This window comes from Dipodomys ordii, unplaced genomic scaffold (genome assembly GCF_000151885.1).
Source record: "Dipodomys ordii isolate 6190 unplaced genomic scaffold, Dord_2.0 Scaffold5, whole genome shotgun sequence".
Lineage (NCBI taxonomy): Eukaryota > Metazoa > Chordata > Mammalia > Rodentia > Heteromyidae > Dipodomys > Dipodomys ordii.
Genome location: NW_012267221.1, coordinates 21,285,179 through 21,302,464, shown reverse-complemented (window position 1 = coordinate 21,302,464; position 17,286 = coordinate 21,285,179). Strand labels below are relative to the sequence as shown.

The 17,286-nt window shown below is 40.4% G+C and overlaps 1 protein-coding gene across 2 annotated transcripts in view; it reads right to left on the bottom strand.

Annotated features, from left to right (window-relative positions):
- Positions 1–451: 451 nt before the first annotated feature.
- Gad1 (glutamate decarboxylase 1 (brain, 67kDa)) overlaps positions 452–17,286 on the bottom strand; it is a 41,290-nt gene continuing 24,455 nt past the window's right edge. Inside the window, exons 7-17 of one of the 2 annotated variants that reach the window (XM_013027818.1) lie at positions 14,445–14,557; positions 13,326–13,441; positions 13,161–13,240; positions 12,875–12,929; positions 11,296–11,412; positions 9,907–9,971; positions 7,128–7,206; positions 6,023–6,172; positions 4,010–4,117; positions 2,723–2,812; positions 452–1,924 (exon numbers count right to left, since the gene is read on the bottom strand). In XM_013027818.1, coding sequence (XP_012883272.1) covers positions 1,751–1,924; positions 2,723–2,812; positions 4,010–4,117; positions 6,023–6,172; positions 7,128–7,206; positions 9,907–9,971; positions 11,296–11,412; positions 12,875–12,929; positions 13,161–13,240; positions 13,326–13,441; positions 14,445–14,557 — 1,147 coding nt within the window. In that variant the 3' untranslated portion in view covers positions 452–1,750. Of the gene's footprint in view, positions 1,925–2,722; positions 2,813–4,009; positions 4,118–6,022; positions 6,173–7,127; positions 7,207–9,906; positions 9,972–11,295; positions 11,413–12,874; positions 12,930–13,160; positions 13,241–13,325; positions 13,442–14,444; positions 14,558–16,273; positions 16,464–17,286 lie in introns of those variants that run through there. The other variant, XM_013027827.1, reaches the window with a different exon arrangement.

The following is a 17,286-nucleotide window of genomic DNA, read 5'->3' as shown; positions in this document are numbered from 1 at the left end:
TCTCTGTTCATGCCTGCTTGCTCTACCACTGAGCTATGCATCTAGTTCAGGCTTTTTGCTGGTCAATTGGAAATAAAAGTTTCTTAGATTTGTCTGTCAAGCCTGGCTTTGAACCAAGATTTCAGATCTTAGCCTCCTAAGTAGCTAAGATTATAGACAGGAGCCAATGGCACCTGGCTCTAGAAGAAAATTTTGTGTGCCATGCACAGCACTGTAATCCCAGTGTGTATAACAGTGATTGATTCAAAGGAAGAAAGCACTTGTTGAATGACTGAATGAACAGAAATGCATTTTGTTTAACTCCGATAATACGGACTTCATAAATGAGAGGCTCAGGAACCTATGACAATGGGTTGAGGATATAAGGCCATTACTGAAAGGTGACTAGCTGGGGCTAATCCCAGTAATAATAACTGGAAATCTCTACAAACAAAACACAAACGAGACAAAATTTTTGTTTAAATTCTCCATGGAGAACATTTTATTTATTTATTTATTTATTTATTTATTTATATTCTTCTTGCATACTCTAAAATGCACAGTGTGGATTTCATTTCTTCAAAAACAGTCTTGCGACTATTTAATTATTGGAAATGTTGGGAAGGTCTTCAGAAACATTGCCTTAGGTTTTAGCTAAGCGAGTCACAGAGATTGGTCATGAACTACTACAAAATTACAGGAGATCTAGTTATTGTTGAAGAGTTAACTAGAAAAGCATTGAGGACACCAGATATATAGCCAGACAGGATAAGAGAAGAGCAGAAGCTATTGGAGTAATAGGATTTCCATATGTATGATTCTATGTACAGTATGAATTCTTTCACAGATAGTACATTTATGCTTAAATCGTTTTTAAGGGCACTCTAATATAAATACAAGTCTCACAAATGTTAATCTTTTCTCTTTGGCTCACAATTGCACAGAAATACCATAAACAGTATTCAGAACGTACTTCATTAATATATAAATAAGATACATTACAAATGAGAAGAAAATACAAGATGTCTCTTTAAACATGGCAAATCTCTGAATATAAATAAGCAAACATTTCACTGATCTACAATTAAACAGTCATTGAAATCATTATATGTGTTTCTCTCCACCATCACACAAGATCAGACAACAGGAATATATACAATCTCCACAAATTACATCTCTAAAAATAATGGCAATAGTACACCTGTAACAAGGACTCAGCTACAATTCTCCCCTAACAGGACCCAAATAGGCAGGGCGTGATTCTCTTCATCTCATAGTGCTTTTTCTCATTTGTATGACATCAGGTGGGAGAGATGTTGACAGCGATTTCAGTCCTCACTGACCACATTTCTCTTGGTCCCTAGGACACAGCGTTTGGAAAGCCATTCTTCCTGTGGTTGTTGGGCAAACTGGCTTGTGGCATATTTAGCCCCTCAATAACTGCTGAAGGTGAAGCTATTTCTCTGGGCCATAAGACATGCTGTGATCTAGGACCAAGCCACACCTACTATACATACATCTATGTATGGAGACAGAGAGAGAGGTATATATAACTGTACATATATACTGGGACCCTAATGTGCAATTAAAAAGAAACATCATTTCCCACTAATTCTAACAAACGAGCTTAAGTAAGTTGTAAGGGATATTCTTCAAGATACTATATTTTCCTCCAATGAAATGGTCTAGGTGTTTTAACAAGGGATAGAGGTTTATTCTAGAGGGCCAGAAGAAAGGAAATTCCCTTCAACTCCTGTTCTGGAAAGGGTGATTACAGATCCTGGCCCAGTCTTTCTATCTCTTCAATGAGGAAGTCGATGTCAGACTGAGTGGCGGCTGGGTTTGAGATGACCATCCGAAAGAAGTTGGCCTTGTCTCCCTGAGGCTGGTAGCCAACCATAGTGGTGCCTGACTCCATCATCAGAGCTTTGATCTTTGGAGCCACCTTGCGATGGGAACACAAAACAAAACCCAACACTGGCATGAGTACCCTTTGTGTTTAAACACTTCAGCCCAATCTGGGTTTTACTACCTGTGTTGGTACTGACATACATAAAGCAAAGAAATATTTGAGATCCAGGAGTCATTACTGGATAGTATCTAGTGACTATTTAAGTCTACCCTCTCATAAATTTCCTCAGAAAGTACTGGGTGGCTGAACTTTCAAAGTAAGTCATGGAACAATGACAATAAAATCCCAAAGGGGGAAAAAAAAACAAAGGCAAAAAAACCCCTAAGCAATACAACTCAGCATTTAGGAGACTGTCTGCCACATAGACAGTGTTTAACAAATATTTGTCCAATGGTTGGATCAATGAGATAGAACCGCAATTAAATATACATCAATTATTCTGATTATGCACAAACTAGATATAGGAAATCAAAAGCTAAGATAAAACACTATTAGACTTAGTAAAGACACAGTTTAAATTTAAGAATTTTTTTTTAAAAAGCAACAAACCCAACCCTTCCTAGAAGTGTGTAAATCATTTGGTTGCTTTGCAGAGCCTCTGTAATGAAGACCAGCCTAAGCTGGAGATGCATCCTTAGAGGTGTTTGTTGTATCTGAACTGTAGCAATGGGACAATACAGATCTCAATTTATTAACAAGATGGCTAATTAGTACCCCATTACTAGAAGCCTACCGTAAGATGTTTTACGTTTTCTCCCTTTAGAATGGCTTATTGGAATGTAGGTGTCCTGACTAGCCAGAGAAACTGAAGAGAATTAGATGAGTCCATACCCTGTGTAGTTTTTCCCGTCGCTCAGGGCTATCTGGAACACCTCTGAGGCTTTGTGGAATGTACCAGAAACAGACGTTTGTGTGCTCAGGCTGCAGAGATTTTTTAAACAAACAGACAAACAATAAAACTATGAGAACTTGAGAGAAAATGGTTGCCAAACCCATAGGTACCTCTGGACTGTTTCTCAGAACAAAAAAAGGCCTGATGTCTAACTCAAAGACAATGTCATCAATGTTACGTGTAAATATATGAAGCAGAAAAATGCCATTCCCCACAATCAGGTTTCTAGAGAACTGAAGTTACCACCTTCAAACCCTGAAATGTCTAAATACATTTGTGCAGTTTTTAAAAAGGCACTGTCCATTTTTCACTTATAGAGCACACATTTACACAATACTCTGATGATAGTTTATTTATTTTTGATACTGATGATACAGTTTTTAAACTGTATCACCTATTTGCTGATCCCATGGCTGCCTCTAGCTGGTTTGAGACCTCATGTATGTGCTTAAAAATCTTTGTCTAGATGTAACTATAACATAAAGAATTATGTAAAGCTCCATTGGTGGGAGATATAAGCACTAGAACATTGATTTTTGACAGCTTAGCGCTCTTCTGTGCTCATTTGGTGACTCTCAGGTATTTTTCCTAATAGTTGATGTTGCCTGATAAATAAACAGATGCTGAATGTTGATGGGGTTATATGTTACACTTGGTTATGAGTGGATTTTCTATTATTGGCACTGGTTCTGATTCTATCTTTATTCAACTGTGAATTCCATTAGAGCAAAGAGAGTGAGTGCTTTGACCAATAATATATGCCCAGCCCCTGGCATGTGAACACACAGAGACTTTGGTATGGCATTTTATTGTGTGTAATGAGGATGTGGACTCAGCACAGAGAGAATTTTATCTGGCTCTCCTCATAATGAATGTACGTACATAAAGTAGACCCTTGTTTTCTAGCCAGTCTTGCTCTAAGCTTCTTGGTTGTAAGAAATACTTTATTATAGAGTCCAATATAAGACAAAGCCAGGAACGATGAGGAATCAGACCTGCCATGGAAAGACTAATCTGAAAAGGGATAGCTGAGGCTATATGGTATGAAAAGTGGTGAGTGGGGAGAAGTAGCTCCAGTGATTTCAGAGAAAAGTTCATGAACTTGGAGGGAATTAAGAAGGAAAGGCCAGAGGCAGCGTGTGGCAATGTGGGGGCTGTGGCTTCAGGAGCTTTCCTCAATAGTTTTTCTAGAGGTGCTGTATATCCAGCCCGTAATGACCACCTACCTCACCATCGAAAACCATCTCAAATTCTTCTCTGTTTTTAATCTTGGCATAGAGATATTCAGCCAGCTCTAGACATTTGTTGATCTGATTTTCAAATCCCACAGTGCCCTGTTTTAAAGAGAAAAGTTGTGTTTGTTGGTACCGAGTTGCCTTTCTCTGTGATGGTCTTTTGGAAAGGTTATGCTGTTTTGGTCTATTTTGGAGATAACTGGGAAGAACAATCTACAAGTATATAGCTTCTTTGTATTTCTACATACAATGGCATGAAGTTTGCCTGTTCTTGTCTTTCAAGGCTACTCCAGTCTTCTCAGTAGAACTTTTTGACTTTCTGCTAGTTATTCACAGCCTGCACTAGAAATGATTTCTAGGTTGCTTTAGGACAATACTATTCAAAGTGTCGTATTCAGACTGACACTAGTCCATAATCTATAACCATCTGGGATGATGAAGTAAAGAAATCGATCTTAAGCATTCTCTCTTAAAGCAATTAGTGCAGGAAATTTGTGTCTATTGATGTTAATTTTAAAAAGTGCTTTATACCTTGTAAATTTTATAGTTCATTTTTGTAGCAATTCATCTTTACTGGTCTGTGACAGGTGGAAGGAACAGAACATGGATTCTTCATCAGAGACACTTTGAAAGACACTACTTTAGAAGACAGCTTTCCATTTTCATCACAAAGTCTTGGACAAATACATCTCATATGCTGGCAGGCAGGCTCCTTCACACACCCAGGCAAGAAAGCATATGGGGACGCCACTGCTCTAAGAACGTGTACTGATAATGCAATAGCTCCCACTACTGACAGCATGGCTGATTACTAACAGCATCATGAGGGGTGGTGAGTGGGCTGGAATTAACAAGGAGAACAGATGTGTAAGTCTGGCTCATATATGGCTAATGGGCTTGGGTAGAGTCCAATGCTGGCAAAGGGTGAGCTTCCATTGAGAAAGAAACCTACATCAGGATCGACATCAGCAACTAGTACATTGTAGCCAAACTTCCTGAAGATAGTACAACAGGTTATAGTTAGGCAAAATGAAAACATTTATTCTTAAGAGGCCATATGATCATTATGAGAGAATTATTTCTCTTCTTACAATGTATGACACATACATTGAAATACTTGTGCTAATATGTGGTAGAAATCAAATTCAGATTCTAGATTAAGACAAAATGACGTAGAGAGGAAAAATATTAATAATCTCCTAAAGTTTTCTTCCAGAAGAAATAGCTAAGTATTTTGCTGGGAAACCTATTGTTTAGCTATTAGGCTGATCCAGTTTTAAACATAGAGATTACAAAAATTAATTTATAGTAGGTAAATAATATGTTGTGGTGAAAAGCTATAAAATCAAAATTGCTTTACCTGCTTGCAGAAAAAATATTTTTGAAACACTACAATGGTAATCTCCTTACTCATGTTTTAAGGGAATTCCCCATAGCTAGCTTTTTCCTTATAGAAAGGTAACTGGAGGGGGATGACTGTAAGTACAGAGTGATTCAGGAGCATTGAGTAGGCAGTTTCCAACTGCATCACCCACAACAAAAGAATAAAATAAAAAAGGTGTGCATATTCCAGAACAAAAAGCATTATTTAAATAAAACTTAAATCTGTCATATATATTCCATGATGAGAAACTTCATAAAAGAACTCTACTCAAGAGTAACACCAGAGGTTTATCTTTTATCTCTTTCTCTATAGCTGCACTAAATAATTTTAGCATCCCTAAGGAGTGCTGTAGAAATTCTTAACTGGATATCGTTTCTAGTTGTTGTAAGAGAAAGTTGTAAGACAATTTCATGATAATTCACACTGAGGAGACTGAATTGGACAAGAAAGCCTTTAACATAAGGGATAAAGTGATTCAATTCACAAAGAAAATAGTTAAACCAATTATCTAGATACTGATTATACACACAGCATATTCCCTGTGATACATCATTGGCTCTTGTTGAGCTCTAGTGAGTGCAATTGCTTTGCTGCTCTGTCTCCACATTTCCCCCTCATACCTTTGCTTTCCACATGAGCCAGAACTTGAAGATGTCCACATGGCGGCCACATTGAATTGCCTTGTCCCCAGTATCATAGGAGACGTCGTACTGCTTGTCTGGCTGGAAGAGGTACCCTGCACACATCTGGTTGCATCCTTGCAGGATCCCCTGTAGTGGAAATCGAGATGTGTGCCACACATGAGGTCTTGCAGAAGCCTTGTTCTGGTGTCCTTTTTTGAAACCACTCTCAGAAAAACTCTTGCCCCTTTGCCTTCTGCCACTCCCATTTGAAAATGATCTCTTGTCTCAGATGCCCCCAACTCAGATGCCTCCCTGGCTTCTAAGGAGCATTTGGAAATGCATGTGGGTTTTGTTGTGGATTGTTTCAAAGACTGAAAATTCAGTTGGCTGGGGTTAGGGATATAAGCTTCCGCAATGGGTGGGAAAGTTGGGAATATTTTGCACTATGAAAAACTTTCTTCCCTCAAGCTTTGCTTCCCCTACCCCTAAAGGTCTTCCAATCTTTGGAAGCCCTCCTGTGAAGTTCACAGCGACTCTGTGGGAGTGGAGGGAAGCACCCGTGCCATTCTGCAGCAGGTTTATGAAGCTACATAGATCCCTGGAGGATGGGGTCCTATTGTCAGCTGTATGAAGAAGGGCCTATGGCACTGACGCGTTTATAGAAGCTCTTCAGTCAACCTTCCTTGTTGCCTTAAATTAGTAATTGTAATTCTTGGTCTAATTTATTTCAGCTCTTGGGACCACAAATTAATACTAAACTCACAGGTTGTCCAGTGAGCACTGTGTGCTCTCACTGAGGACATAACTGATTGGCTGGCTCATCCCCATGGCCCTCATGTTGGTGCAAGCATGAAGGAATACTTAATTCAAGAATTCCCTGAGAGCTTCAGTCACCAAAAGGGCCCTGAGTACTGAACAAGGAGGAAGGGCAGCCATCAGCAAGAGCCAATAGGGAATTGAGGCCAGCGAGGAGAGCAGCAAGGGCAGCCTGCAGTCTCACAGTGGGGACTGCAACTTCACAGAAAGTGCTATGGAAAGATGCCAGACTTTTGCCTTTTGGTGCCTTCGAAAGGATGGATGTATCTGTGGAAGGATTACAGACCTTTTCCTTGACCAGAATGGCAGAGCACTGTAGCAGAACCCCCATCATCTTGTGAGGGTTCCAGGTGACTGAGTTGGCCCTGTAAGAAGCACATGATCATGAGGAGAAAGTACAGGAGCGAGGGAGACAATTGTCTGCTGCAGAAAACACCATTCTTCCCCACCACTGTTTTCTATGCCTAGTCTTCTACATTGTCAAGAAGACAAGAAGACATGTATCTGTCTGAAGGCAGTCTCCAGGCTTTATATTGCAGATTGCGTCTTCTTTGGAACTGACATCCATAATAACCACCATTGATGAAGATCTTCTTAAGGGGCCCCATTTATACCTAAAGCCTTAGATAGAAATCAACATGGTAATACAGGTAAGAAATCAGGCTTTGAAGCCAGATTGTTCAAGTCTGAATCCCAGCTCTGACATTTGCTAGCTAGGAAACATTATATAACTCCTTGTGCTTCAGTATTACCATCTGTAAAATGGGGGGGGGTCTTCCTTACCAGTACAAAATTAAAAATAAAACAAATTAATAGATATACAATGCTTATAATAGTGTCTGGAATATATTATATATTCATACACACACACACATATATACACAAGTATATATTTTCCAAACCAGCACTACAATGTAGGTATTCCTATTTTTTCTAGTTTAGATCGAGAAAGAGAAGCACAGGTAGGTTAACTATATTACTTGAAGTCACATATCTAGAAGTATTGGAATCAAGATTCTAACTGTAGATCTGGTGCTCAAAAGCACTAGGTTGTCTCCCTCTTGGTTGAAGACTCTGGCTCATCTCCACCTTTCTGTTCTTATTTGTAAGATGGGGTGATGCAGACCTACCTACTTATGGGATATTTAAGGGCAAGGATCCACTGGGCTATTCTAGGCTGATTTCCTAACAGCATTGCTTAAATGCTAAATGAACATGATTTTGCCAGTTTGGGCTGTAATGCTAGCTTAGCAAGAATAGTCTCCTAGCAACCATATCACTGTGTCAGACACAATTAGATGGTTAAGAAACACACTGGCTAGGCCATTTCAGACACAACTGAAAGTAATGAATGATGATGAAAACTTGGAGACCTTGCTTCAGTGGATTACAGACTCCTTCCTGATGACCGGCTCCCACAGCTGGCTCAGACTTCTAATTCCTGTGCAGAATGTTTTCCCAACTAGACTACTGCCTTGGAGTTATACTATGCCTTCTCTCCCAGAACCAGGCCCTGATTGTGATTTTTTTTTTTTACTTCTTCATCTGGCTTGGGTCCTTGAAGGGGGAAATAGTTTAGTTGCCTATGTGTCCTGAGTGTCAAGAAGAAGAGACAGGAAGGTTTGAAGATTGTTTCTGGCAAGCACCTATTGAAAAAATCCTCATGAGACTGTGAAATGCCTCCGGGAAAGTTCCCTACATGTTGAGGTCACGAAAAAGAACTCTTGTCAAGCCATAATTGGAAGATAGCTGAGTGTTTTAACCAATTTTGTCATGGCTACCATGTACAAAGTCATTAGAAATTATATCTAGATCTCATAAACTATCTTTTTTTTTTGGTCGGTCGTGGGGCTTGAACTCTGGGCCTGGGCGCTGTCCCTCAGCTCTTCAGCTCAAGGCGAGCGCTCTGCCACTTGAGCTACAGTGCCACTTCCGGTTTTCTGGTAGTTTTTTTTGGAGATAGGAATCTCACGGTCTCTCCTGCCCGGGCTGGCTTTGAACCTCGATCCTCAGATCTCAGCCTCCTGAGTAGCTAGGATTACAGGCGTGAGCCACCAGCGCCCGGCTCTCATAAACTATCTTAAGTAGGTTTCTAAATACCATGAAGGTATGAATGAAGTCAGTGACTCTACGTGGAATATCATGGGACATGACATGGATTTGGTTTCCTTTTGCACACATGGGTTTTCAATTTTTTTTTAAAAGAAAAAGTCTAGTGCCCTAAGTTTTAAGTTTTCCCAGATTCAAGCATGGAAAAGGAACATTGCATGAGAAATCTTAAGCACAGTTGGGTCAACATATCTACCTTTAAAATCCTGATCTCTAAATTATAGGGCCATGTAGTTATACTTTAGAGATCCAGTCTCAGCCAGGTCTTTCAAAACTGAGACAGTAACAGCCGCAGAAGCCAGAGAGTTACTGATGCGTTCTTCTCACGCATCTCCGCAATGTGCCTGCACTCATGACCCCTTCTACCTCACTCCAGCCCCATAGCCTCTCACATGGTCCTCACAGTGCCGAGAAAAGTCCTGCCTCAGGGTCTTTGCACCTGCCATCTCCACTGCCTGAAATACTTTTTCCTATGCCCTTATTTCCTATCTGCCTTTGTCATGGTCTCTGTAATAAGACAGGGAGCTGAGCAAGCGTGTTGCCACCTTCCCACCTTCCCAGCTAGCTTAGCAAAGAAAAAGAGCAAAAGGGACCAGGGACCTTTCTGTTCCCCAGGCAAACTCTGACTCAGCTCACACACACCCCTTCCCAGTTAGTCTTCTTCTCTCCTACCTGGGCACGTGAAATCTCACCTATTATAGAGCGAATGACGTGATGCTTTTTGATTGTTGACTTATCTTTCTACTTGAGAACTTACGGGGGACACATTTGATTGGGAAAATCAATCGTTCAATAAGTGCTCAATACATGGCTGCTGAATTCAAGTGAAGAGTTGTGGGTCTGAATGAAGATGCTGGGAATCGGGGCAGGAGGGGGAGGTGGAAGCTGTGGGCAGAGCTGGGAGGGGAGGAGCAGAGTGATCCGGTGCCCTGAACGGAAGGGTTGCCTGCCCGTACCTTTCTATGCCGCTGAGTTTATGGCGGTGCTTCCTGGACATGAGCAGTCCACCACCCCAGGCAGCCTGTGAGGACAGAGAAAGGGGAGGGACAGGAAGTAGTTACCCCAACTTTAGTCAGATGCCAAGGAGAATGGCAGAGGTGAAAAACAAGCTTCTCTCATAGAGACTCCCACCCCAACACTCTAGCAGCTTATTTATTTATTGGTGTTACTGGGACATGAACTTAATAAAGCACTGTCACCAATGAAACCACACCCCAGGTTTTTGAGTTTGCTTTTGATGTAGGGTCTGGTGCTTATGCATGGTAGCCTCAGATCCCAATTCTGCCTTCACTTCCCTAGCAGGTGAAATAACAGATATGCTCTACCTGTGAGACAAGGGTCTCACTGATTTTGCTTAGGCCAGTCTTGAATTTGAATCTTCCTCAGCTCAGCCTCCCAAGGAGTTGAGATGACAAGAATGAGCCACCTTGCCTAGCTTCATTTTCCATTTTGTATCAAACTTCCCTCCTATATATATCTGGGTAATGCAGGTAGGCTAGGACTGAGCCTCTGGCGCTTGTGGCATAAGACTGAAAGAGCATAGGAACCAGAGACCTCTGAGCTCTCCAGAGCAGCCCCAGAAGCTACTCAAAGGCCTGGGCAGCGCCACCTCCTTCTTTTCAGAGTAGAATTCTAATCCCTCCTGAGAAACTTGGAAGCCCCATTAAGCCAGCATCAGCAAGGCTTTGTGGAGATCATGATACATGTTTACTAGATAGCTGGATGTATCATGTGACACAACAGCCTTTGCAGGTCATTGCTTGATAGCAAGATAGATTTTCCTCACTGTCCATTTGTGAAAAGTTAAAATCATAAGAGAAAGGAAAAAAAACCTACTTAGTCACACATATGAAAATGTATCTTTTTTGTTGCAGGGAAAATTGGGGCCAAATCTTAGTTTAATTCCTTCCACACACTTTGTTATTTTCCTGCAGGTAGCATGTATATAATCTTTTTAGAACAGTGTTACAGGTAGGCAGATGCAGCTAGCTAGCCTAGAGTTCACACTCCCAACCACTTTCTATACCTTATGTCCTTTCTCCCTTTGACACTAGCCATATTTTCCTCTATAGTCATTCATTCCAACAAAGTGACCCGGCAGGCAGTGCCAATCACATTCTAGGAGGAGCCACAGAAGACAGCCACAGGCCAATAAGGAGCTAGATGTGTCCTGCAGGGTGGCCAGGTATGGTAAGTAGGTAATGGTCATGATTGGCTGGCTAGAATTAATGTGGTGTTCAGAGGGGTGCAAACTAGGGTATTGGGAGCAGCTTGAGGCAAATCATAGAGCACATGGTTTCCACCCCCTGGATAGACTGAGCCACTCTGTGATTTACAGCACTTACATCAACATGCAGCCAAAGGTTGTATTTCTCACAGATATCGGCAATCTCCTGAATTGGATCAAAGGCTCCATAAACAGTGGTGCCAGCTGTTGCATTGACATATAAAGGAACATATCCCTAAGGTGGAGAGATAGGTGATCAGTACTTTTATACTTTCTCATTTCCCTATTTCCACATGAAGTAGAAGAATAGAAGAATTGTTAGAATATTTATTTATAGTGGTGATCAACAAAGCTGGTGTGGAATCAGATACAATGACTAGAAGTATTCTTGGTTGGTTCATTTGTTCATTTGTGTGTGTGTGTGTGTGTGTGCTGATCCTGGGGCTTGGGTGCAGTCTCTGAATTTCTTTGCTCAAGGCTAGTGCTCTACCACTGAGTCGCAGCTCCACTTCCAGCCTTTTAGTGATAAAAGTCTAACAGATTTTACTTCCAGGGCCGGCTTTGAACTGTGATCCTCAGATCTCAGCCTCCTGAGTAGCTAGGATTACAGGTGTGAGCCACCAGAGCTAGGCTTGTTTATTTATCAACAAAAGGTACAGGTCTTGTGGTAAATTCTAGGGATTCAGGGAACAGAGCAGATGAAGTCAGTCTTAATCATGGAGATGAAATTAAATAAGCAAAGTACACAATATATGACAGAATACATTTTGTGAAAGTCATGTGACAAAATACTTAAGGAACGAGTAATAATAAGTATTTAGAGTGATGGGCAGGTACCTCTCCAAATTTCACTTCACTTCTGAGTATTGTTCTTTTCAGGTGTCACGTTGCTCTAAAGCATACTGTTCAAACAATTAAACAGCAAAATTGATTCTATATACTGTAAAAGATAAAACACACGAAAGTGGAGCTGTGGGTCAAGTGGTAGAGTGCCAGCTTTGAATAAAAAAAGCAAAGTGAGAGTGAAAGGCCCTGAATTCAAGAAAAAACACACACAGGATGAAAGGATGACATGAACAGAAAGTAAACCAGGAAGTGAAATAGGAAAGCAAAGACAGGTTGAGGTCATAGGTGTTTTTCAAGCTCAGTCCCATATCCCCTCCTTGCTCAATCCTAGCAACACTTCATTCACCTCTTGTGCAATCAGACCTGGAGGCTCAAGAAGGTAATCGAAGTAACAATGTGATATGAAATTTTTTTGTTTAATAGAGTTTGTGAAGGCTGGCTTTGCCTAGTACTATTGCCCATCTGTTGGATATGCAAGCATTCATTAAACAAAATCCAAACCTAAAATAGCATCTATTAAGATGAGATTATACCTAACAATAAACAAGTAAAAACTTCAGTTGGGCCCTATCTCCAGGATGCCCAGAGTAGTTGATTTATTGGAGAGCATTTTGCCTAAAAATGATTTAGTGACTAAAATTTTCCACTTTTCACAACACAAAATGGTTATTTTGTACAGACAGCTGTAGGCCAAATAATTTCATCAGCTAGAAATAAATTTTAGAGTGATCCTAAAAATAAAACTTTAGAAATACAATTATCTCTTTATTAAATTTTTTATTGTCTAGGTCAGAAACAAAATATATGAGAAAATTATTCACTGGTGTGTTGAAGCATCCTATTGTATGTACCTTTTGCTTGGCTTCAAGAATTTTTGCCTCTAAATCAGCTGGAATTATCTTCCCCCTGTAATTATTGTAAAAGGAGAGAAATTAAAATGAAGAATCAACAAGATTGCTCACAAAAACCCTTCAGCAGCAGCAGTAGCAGCAAAAAGTAATTTAATCGGATATTTTCAACAGACCATTAGCAGCTTGGCACACTGTACTGAGCCAGTCCTTAAGCACAATAAAACAAATTTAACAGATGAACACATTTAATACATCAAGAACCTAATATTCACTCTCCCCTGCCTACCTTTCATTGCACTTTATCAAAATCACATTGTCGGTTCCAAAGCCAAGCGCAGCCCCAGCTTTCTTTATGGAATAGTGACTCTGCAACAAACAGGGACTTGAGGTTAAAAATTAGGAGAGTCCCTTGGAAAACACCACATTCCATGGGCAAGAGCCCCCAACTCACGTGTTCTGAGGTGAAGAGAACCAGTTTGGGCACAGCTGCCATGCCCTTTGTCTTCACTTCCGGGAAGTACTTGTAGCGAGCAGCCATGATGCTGTACATGTTGGATATGGCTCCCCCTGCCAGCAAGCAGACACGGTGGGAGGCATTGAGCTATTGTTTCTAACACAATGCAAGCTGGTGTCTCAAGAGAAAAAGCTTCCCTCTGGACCTTCTGCCCTGAGAATATAGGTAGTCATACTATGTAGGCAATTTGGCTAAAGTGATTCACACTTTCACACATAGCCTTCAAGCATTTACTTTCTGCTCTATCTGTTTACTGAACGAAGTTAATCTGTTCCCTGGGTTCAGAAAGAGAATGAGAGTAACAGAACTTATGAAAAGAAACAGTGATGGTGGTTGGGTACTCTCTTCAAAGAGTAGCCTGCATGTGTTAGAAGTAACTGATTGAATATGTTTATTTAAACAAAAACAAATTTATGTTGAGCTAAATAAAGATACAGAAGACAGACAGTGGCAACTATCCAGGCAGATCCAGCCAAGTCAAACTAGTCATTTATATTAATTACCTGAGAAAGAAATAAGCAAATATGTGGTCTCCTTGAAATGCCTAGAAAGTTTTATTTTTTATTTCTTTTCTTCAGTACACTAGCCCACTGTTTCTAATATATCCCCACCTCCAGGAATACCTGTCTTTGTATCTACTGTAAATTAGAGGCTTACTGACATTAGTTAATTGGTACTCAATTAATGGATCCCCTCCCCCAGCATAGCAAACTGCTGTTGGCAAAATGTTGCCATTTAACATGATCCAGACACAGGCTTAGTTTGTATAGATTTAGGCAGCGCCATTATTAGTTCATAAAGATAAAGCATTCTCCCTAGCCTTCTTCTTTATACAGATAGGAAGGAAGAAGGTGAAAAAAATTAACATCATCAAGGCCTGACATGATATAATAAAAACCATTAATTTGTATAACTCATATGCATTAATAGTGGAAGCAATTTCTAAAACATTTTAAGGTCATTATTCTACAAATGCATGTTTTAATATTTCCCCAAATCCCAAGGGCCCATGCTGAAAACCCTGAAAATAATCAGAAGAAGAGATGAGAAACCTACCAGGAGAAAATATCCCATCACCATCTTTATTTGACCATCCAATTATCTCTCTCATCTTCTTAAGTGTTATTTGCTCCATGAGGACAAACACTGGTGCAATTTCATATGTAAACCTGGGAAGGTGTTAAGAAGGATGGAAATAAACCACTCATTTGGGGGAACACAGACAATTGGTTTAGTACTTCTATGTGGGTTCTTAAAAAAAAAAAGATGTCAAGTTAGGTGCAGGTGGCTCACCACAGTAACCCTAGCTACTCAGAGATATGAGGATCCCAGTTCAAAGGCAAACAGGGCAAACAAATCCAAGAGATTCTTATTTCTGATTAACCAACAAAAAGCTGTAAGTGGAGGTGTGGCTCAGTGGTAGGTAGACTGCCAACTTTGAATGAAAAAGATGAGTGAGAGCATGAAGGCCCTGAGTTCAAGCTCTAGTCTGTGTGTGTGTGTGTGTGTGTATGTGCATTTTCTCTCTGTCTCTGTCTCTATCTCTGTCTCTCTGTCTCTGTCTCTCTCTCTCTCACACACACACACGCACAAACAATGTTAAAAAAAACATATAGCCAGGCACTGGTGGCTCATGTCTGTAATCCTAGCTACTCAGGATGGCTGAGATCTAAGGATCAAGGTTCAAACTCAGCTCAGGCAGGGCTCTTATCTCCAATCACCACCAGAAAAGTGGAACTGGTGCTGTGGCTTGAAGGGTAGAGTGTTAGCCTTAAACAAAAAGAGCTCCCAGGTCCTGAGTTCAAGCCCCATGACTGACAAAAAAAAAAAAGCACTAACAGAACTTATTTCCTGGAAATGCATTGTCAGAAACCAGCCTAGGTTACTGAGAGAGATGGTGGAAATGTTTTCTCTGGGATATTTTAACAGCTTCTGATGTCCTAGGTGTATTGAGGTATAGAGGGAAGACAAGAACTTATCTGGTTCCCTTTTATCTTTAGAATTAAGTATTTTAAGTTCTACTTAAACTGGTTTGAAACATTAAAAAAATAATTACACCACGTTCACACTTCCAGAATCTGCAAAAACAAGAGCCCAAATCTGTCTTTTAAGAGCAATGTAAACATCTGAAGACTGTGAAGAAAATGGCATGTTTTGACCCATGTTTTAAAGATCTCAATAAAATTATCTACATAGTTCTTCTACCAATAATCTCCAAGGACAGCTACATACCTATAATTCTCTGAAGTCAATATCTGTCAAGAATAATTACAAACTGATGATTTTCTAATTACAAATAACAAGATAGTTAACTAGCATATAAATGTAGGCATCAGATCTCCTGAAAGGTTTGATGTGCCTCCTAACAAACTGATATAAAGGCAAGGCATGCTCTTTCAAAGAAATTCAAAAGCAAAGACACAATCTGGTAGAAAAGTAATTGAAACAAGATCAGGGGACCAAACATAGGGCCGAAAAGAAATCAAGGAAAGTTCATCCACAGATAATAAAGCCAGAAGACAAAAGGATATTAACTGAGCTCTGAGGCTCTTTGTCCTTTTTATTTTAGTTTGAACTTATAAAGCATTAGAGTCTGTGGGATGAGCTGACTGTCCTTGCCAAAGAGAGATGCCTACCCTGCCTAAGCCAAGGGACAAAAGGAGGCATTACCATAGGCTAGGGTGTTTGGGTTAAATACCAAATGCTAAGGACTAATGGAAATTCTTGCTTATTTAATGACTTAGAAAAGCTATTTGCAAGGATGAGATATCATTGCTGTATATAAGACACAGGTAAAACTACTACATTTTCATCATGGAGGGAAAAAAATCACATGACAGTAGAAGAAGACAAAAGAGATCCTAAAGGACCCTCAGGATATTGCCTGTTGGTAGAGGAATTTTGTTTCCAAAAAAGAATATGTCCATTCTCATTGGGAGTGCCCTAGAAATTAAGAAGGAAGACCTTGGGAAACCATGTATTCAGTTACCATCACCTCTGGAGGTCACAATCATGCTTTGGTTCTGCTCTGAGCCCCATCACCGTAGCAACCAACACTCCCTCATGTCTGATGGCCTGATAAAGGAAGAAGAAGAGAAGGATTCCTGGTTTAGCCTGTGCTGATGAGTGTGCCAAGAGGTAAACTCACGGTTTGCATGTACCCATTCTTGGACAAAGGTATTATCAATGCTTTTCTACGCATCTTCGGAAATATCAGAGTGGCCAAAATTGTTTGCACGGTGAAGAGGTATCAATGTCAGTAGGGTCTCACAACACCAAATAAGAAAGCTCTGGGGGCAAGGCAAGGAACAATGGAATCACACACTGTAAAATCAGAACCATATCAAGGACTGAATGCAAGTTAAGTTAGACTGCAGGCTGTGTTAGATGGTCAAGCAGGAACCACATGGGGAAGGGAGAAGACATGGTACTGAAGACCAGGGAGTTAGCCCAACTCTGTGCTTCCCGGTTTGAATCAGTTCAGGTCATACATTTGCATGAATTTGTCTTCCTAAAAACCAGGAACATTACTCTGAATATCTGCAGGAAGAGTTTAGAGAGTTCAGTCACTTCCTATCTGATCTCATCTATTTCAGGCCCTTTATACCAGGTACTTGAGTCCTAAAGCTTTCTTTCAGTCTGTTCAATATTATTGAGTGACTGCTCTTTGCCACACGACATCCTGTGTATGGAGGAAACAAAAATACTTTGGTACACCCTGTCTAACCTGGAGGAGGAGTCTTACTGGGATGGTACAGGCATCTGGTTCCTGACCACAGCTATATCCTGTTTGGCGGTTCGTGAATGACCAAATATTCCACAGCTAATGCTAAGCTTATCCTGACTTGTGAATGTGCTGCTTACATCCTTCCTCTCCTGGAAGCTGGGAGAATGGTTC